Consider the following 6,445-nt stretch of genomic DNA (forward strand, 5'->3'; position numbering starts at 1 on the left):
GCTTCTATTAGTTTACTTTTTTCTCTAATTTTCCGAATATATTTTTTACATATATAAAACGGTTAGTTTTTATTGGAAAGTAGTTAATGTAGGTGAAGAGTGAAGATCTATGTCTGAAGTGCTATTGCAGCTTTTCACTGAACATATTAACTTTTTAGTTGATTTAACTTTAGAAGAAAACTTCGTTGACTCCATCATCAAAAAAAATTTTACTTTTTTAACGTGTTTTATTATTTTAATAAACAATTTTTGAATTTTTGTGCACAGTTCCTATGTAAATTTTTCCCTCATTCGAGTTATAAATTTTGCCACCAGATGGTGTATGCCCATTTGACGCATCCCAATAGGGACGGAGACTGCCAACGGGAAAGCATGTGCCTATATGCTATTGGCTACTGCTACTGTGCATACGTAGTACGTCACTTACGCTGTAGCCATGTTGTGAGTTGTATGACGATGTTTTAGTTTGTTAGGTTAACGTTCTACAAAAATGTCAAGTTATTTTTGAAATTGAGACACTTCAGTGAAATACTCGTTACATTAAAGAATTTAAATAACTATTGCTAAAAAAATTAAAGAAAACAGAAAATTTCTATAATTTTACCATGAGTTATGAATTTAATTTGTGTCAATTTTGTGGAAATGGCGAATTAATAAATTAATTTTATTAATATTAATGGTGGTTTGGTTAGGTTTTGTATATTACTTTTGTAATATTCGATATTTCACGTCCACTCCTTCTTACTTCACCCGTGCCCCTACCAAAAACGACTTGTAGTGTTGTAGAAGGTCATTCCTGCTTCTTCCACCCTTTTTTAATTGCTATTGGTTAAGATACAAACGACTTTGTCTGTCTGGTTGTAGGTACGGTGCGGTCGAATTATCTGAACATTTTTTTAATGAAGTTTTACATACATTAGTAGAGGGTTATTAAGTGTGATTTTTTTCAATTGTTCGTTAGTTATAATAATTGTATTTTTATAAACAATTTGAAACGACTAAAGTTGAAAGCTAAGTTCTTAATAGAGAATAGACTTTCTGGCGCTAAAACAATTTATTTAAATAATCTAACGGGTAATTTTTTGGAAAATAGAATTAAAATGTTCATTGTGTTATTAAGATTGTTAAAATAAACGATAAACTTGTGTTCTCCTAAACTATTAAGTAAATAAATTACAACGAATTAACCATGTACAATATGAAACGTTATCGCCTGTGTCACCTTGAATTAAGACTATTTTAGATCCAGTAATTCGGGCTTTATTTAATGATACTGTTATTGCATTTTTCATGAGGTCAAATAAACACTTCTAATTTTAACGTAACGTCAGCGAGCATGCACGATACGCAGAATGGTTAGATGAATATTCTGTATGTAATAGTATAATAACCCCTACAAAAATGGAAAATTTAAGTTTCACTTATTTATGACGTTTTCAAAGTAAGTAAAGTTAATAAATTGGAAGCTGTCGCCATCTGTCGCAGTTGTGTACAATTTTACCTCTGACACAGCCAGGTCAGGCTTGCAAAAGTTTACGGTGCTTAGTAAGTGGAAAGGTAATAATGAGGTTTCAGTGTCTTTATCACAGTTGATTAGTTTGCCCTAATCGTAATTTTTGTTGAAAGTAAAAAGGAATTTGGAATTTTACATAGTAATAAGTAACGCATAGTTTCTATAATTTTATCAGCCATTGTTAAATATTTATAGGAAAATACTAGAGGGTGCAAATGTAAAAAAATAAATAAAGAAGTTGGTTTATGATCAAAAATGTGCAAAAATCAACCCTCTGTTTTTCTATCCTCGAAATATAAATAAATTCATGCATTACGGAGTCTCTTAATCAAATAAAATAAAATAATGCCTCTGACGTACAAAATTCCAAAGAAAAAATTAAATTTAATTTTTATCATCTAAGATTGTAAAATTCTGCGGTTATAAAATGAACGACTATTCATTTTAATGAACCATAGCTACGCTTTTATATTTTTAATTTTTTTTTTCCTGCGCTCAGGTGTTTACGGGTGAATCCAAAGGGCCTGGACGAAGAAAGCAAGGACTACCTGTCGCTGTACCTTTTGCTGGTGTCGTGTAACAAAAGCGAGGTACGGGCGAAGTTCAAATTCAGTATCCTAAACGCGAAAAGGGAAGAAACGAAGGCCATGGAGAGTCAGCGAGCCTACCGTTTCGTACAGGGCAAAGACTGGGGTTTCAAGAAGTTTATACGGAGGGATTTTCTCCTTGACGAGGCCAACGGACTTCTGCCAGATGACAAACTAACAATCTTCTGTGAGGTATGACTTTTAAATAATTAATACAAAAAGACTGGACCATATTAGGTTAGGTTATTTTTATTTTTTTGTACAGTTTGTATCTTCTTTAATCATATTAGGTTAGCTTCGGTTAGAAATCGTATTTTTAATTCTAATTGGTCATCAGCTGAAGGGGTTAACGGTAATAATTTGCAATTTGCATTTATATCTTTACTGTCATATTTGCACTGGGAATTGACAGTTTTTCTCATGACACCTGGTGGTCAAACAATAAATTAATAATAGCATACAACAGCCAAATTATTCTATAGTATTTACATAAATATTTAATCTTAATAAATTAATTATTGAGTAATAGAAATAAAAATGGATGTTGCACTATTTCAAGTAGGTACGTCAAAAAGATTTTTAATGTGGAGATTACTTGTTTACATTTTTCTTCTAATATGTTACATTATCATCATATTTTTCACCACTGATTCCGAATTTAAATAATTGTTATTAATGTAATTATCAACCCAAGAAAATATTTCACTTGAGTTTAAATAAATACTGAAATCTAGTATATTGTAAAGTATGTGACAAAATAGGTCTGAGTTGTCTTTGAAATAAAACAATTGCTCATCGATAACAATGCAGTAGAAAACAATTATATCGTATAATATCTTCAAAATTGGTTCTTTATAACGTAGAAGTGTTACTATTTGGAGTGAAGAATGGAAGAAAGAAGAGTTTTAAATTTATTCAAAAATAACACAACTAGATTTTATAAAGTTGAAATTAAACAGGTACCTACACATTTATTTGTTCAATAATTCTTTCATTTTATTTTTATAAAAAGCGATTACGGTACTTAAATTTACATGTTGAATACGCGATAGATTAGATACTTGATGGTGTAAACTGGAAAAAACACATTATCGATTTGTTCACGTAAACGAATATTACATTTAATATGTAGTAAATACATATAATTAACAAAATAAACATGCTAACAAATATTATCCACTGGCATACATAGTAATTTATACAGTTACTGCCAGACGCAGATCGCGATTTCGATCCTGTTGGATCTCATCAGCGCGTCGAAGACATTTTCGACAGAACATAGACTACCTGCTGCCTTATTTGTTCAATTTTGATAACCTGCCTATCACGTGGTGGTGGATGCAGTTCAGCATCTGTTTAAATGGACCTTGTTGAGCATATTGAATTCCACTAAATGTAGCATTGAACTACAGATGGCGTTTACCGCACCATTTGTAAAATGTCACAGCAACAAGAGCATATCACAACCACGAACAACAAACTATGAACTTATCTAAAGTGAATACACGAATTAAGCATTATGTCACCAACTAATACGACTGAGAAAGTACCAAATTTATCGGGGATTAACAGCAGTAACAAATTTTTAAGACCAACGGACATTCGTTTCTATAAGCGAGAGTTTAGTTTATTCACGGTACACGATGGTCTATTATAATTAATATGCTGTTCGTATTATGCGGGGTTTCCGTTATGCATTGTTCACATTGACGAGTGTCTTTTGTAAAACTACTGTAATTTTATCAATTTTTTTTGTTGGTACCTAATTATAAAAACATTTTATTACTTTGAATTAATATACGATCATTTCTCTTTACACTGATTGTTAATAAATATACATAAAGTATATTGCATATTTTTCTAATTCACAAAAAGCACGAGTGTTTTGTACTATTTATGCGTTTGATAACCTGAGTGATATTTATATTTTTGTACGACGATACATAGTATATATAAATAAAATCGAATGAAATAATGTCTTTAGTAGAGTGCAACGTTTTTAAAATGGGTTTAAGTTTGAGTAAACACGCAAAGAAGTGGTGTAAACTTTAGTGGCCGTGATATAGAATTTTAACCTTTTATCATTTTATTATTAACGAACGGGCCCGGAATTTGGAATTTATTATACAACTCAAATGTTGTTTTTTTTTTACAAAATTGCCCATGTCTGAAATTTACGTACCTTAAACACATGTTGATCGTCTATCTAACTTAAATGAACATTTCTCTCCTTTTATATGCCTTTTTTTATTTTATATATTATATACTTTTTTTTATTTTTTCAGTAGGATTTTTCTACATTTCTGTTACATAGTTTTCTATACACTCTCTCATTACATGCATCCTCTCCTATGTTTCCTCTTCTATTCCACACATTCTGCATTTTATTTCTTCGTCTTTCGTCTAGTACTTGCATCCCTTACATTAATTTCCCTTTCTGAACCTTGTTAATATTTTTGCGCCATAACTAGTTCCTATATGACTCCTATAATAAATCCTTTAACCCTGTTGCATATATAAATTTTTGAATACTCCTTAAATCTTTTCTTCTTATTATCTCATTACTTCTTACTCTCACCATTTTTCCAAAATTCTTTACTATTTTTTTTTTCAATTCTTCTATTTGTTCTTCCTTTATTTTCATACCACCAAACGCTTTCTATCTTCTTCATTTCTGTTTTTCTTCCAATATTTAAAATCCTTCAAATTTCCTTTCTTATGTCCTCTTATAGATTTTCTAACTTTCCTCTTATAATTTACTACTTTTTTTCGTACTTCTTCCACCATCTTCCCCCATTTAGTTTCCCTTCTTATTACGTAGTCACTTTATTACAATTTTAATTCACATTTTTGAAAGAAGTTGAATTATTTAAAAAGAAAATTTACGTATTAAATTGTATGCCATTTGAAAGGTTCAGGAACAAGGGACACGAAATTTTAGGTTTATGTGAAATATTTTTAATTATTTAGCGTTACCAAAATGAGACAGTTAAATAGAACTATCACCATTATCGTAGATTTTATAGTTTNATACATAAGAAGGGTCAGAAAAATGAGCGAAAATGTTATTATTAATCATTTGGGTCACTATAGCCGGATATGATTTCTTGGGAATCAGTCATAATAAACGATATGTTATTTTAAACGGAATCATTATATCCAAACTTTCCTATAGAGGATTTTATATGAAAACCAAACTTAACACTGCAATTACTTCATATTAAGCGGTTGGTCAATATAGGCGGAGTCATAATAAACGAATTCCATTGTAATAGAATTATAGAGACAATTTTTAATGTAACACATTCACCTAAATATCGGGTTAGAAAAATGGAGAAATTCGAATTAAGGAGTTTGTAAAGCAAGGTGTATGTAAAAGGAGTTAGAGAAGTTCGACTATAGGTAAATTAATTTGCATTATTCTGGCGACTACTGCTGCATAATCACTTTTATAATAATTTTTTAATTCTTAGTTATCTGAAAAAAAAATCTTGCCTTTAAGAAACTTAGTAACATTCACTTTAGTGGCACTATATTAATTTATCGTTGTTTTCTCTTACGATTAGCCAATCTATTTATGGCAGTGTGTGGAAATACCCTTTTGTGCAAAAATGAGGCATTTATTACTTTCGACTTAATGGTGAAATCAGTTGATTCGAAAGAGTCGAAGTGCTCGTTTCTTTTGTAGGCGGAAATATTCTATATCTAATCGTACCTAACGTTCATTGGTGTACCTTACCCACGCCGGTTAATGCACGTGTAAAATGTACGTACCCATGTAACAGTAATGTTTACCAATTCGAAATTTCTGTTACTCCTTATTTGTCCGACATTTTTTTTTATAATGGGGATATTACACCATAAAACTCTGTACGTATTGGGGCGTAAAAAGTACTTATGTATAAACATACAGTTCCCATCCACATTAGTAAACCTACTTCTATTCATATATGCATGTCATGTTCTTACGTAACAGAAGTAATCCAATAAACATATGTACCAACGTTGTATGATGTGAAATGATTTATAAGAATCAGGGCGGATCATCTCTAATATGTTGTATAACCGAGAACATCTCGTATAAAAGGGATTATTTCATCAACACAGGAATAATATTGGGATCCGTCAAATGGGAGGAGCCTAAAAACATGGCGCCGATTAGGGAAAACTTATCGTAGTTCTTATAGTGTACCGTGCAATTTCCAAGTTTTTAAATTACGATAAAATGATAAGTATTGACACAATATGTGATTGGGCTGACACAAAGCCTCGGAAAGGAAATTTCGTTGAAGGTGAGCGTGTTTTTAATGCCAATCACATTATAAAATTCGGAAATAACAAATCC

General features: G+C 30.9%; 1 protein-coding gene across 1 annotated transcript in view; it reads left to right on the forward strand.

The window, feature by feature from the left end:
• The window catches only part of LOC108736325 (protein roadkill), a 102,157-nt gene that overhangs the window by 82,669 nt on the left and 13,043 nt on the right, over nucleotides 1–6,445 (forward strand). Inside the window, exon 5 of the mRNA XM_018468709.1 lies at nucleotides 2,013–2,292. Coding sequence (XP_018324211.1) covers nucleotides 2,013–2,292 — 280 coding nt within the window. The remainder of the gene's footprint in view (nucleotides 1–2,012; nucleotides 2,293–6,445) is intronic.

The sequence above is a fragment of the Agrilus planipennis genome, unplaced genomic scaffold (genome assembly GCF_000699045.2).
Source record: "Agrilus planipennis isolate EAB-ADULT unplaced genomic scaffold, Apla_2.0 scaffold64, whole genome shotgun sequence".
Lineage (NCBI taxonomy): Eukaryota > Metazoa > Arthropoda > Insecta > Coleoptera > Buprestidae > Agrilus > Agrilus planipennis.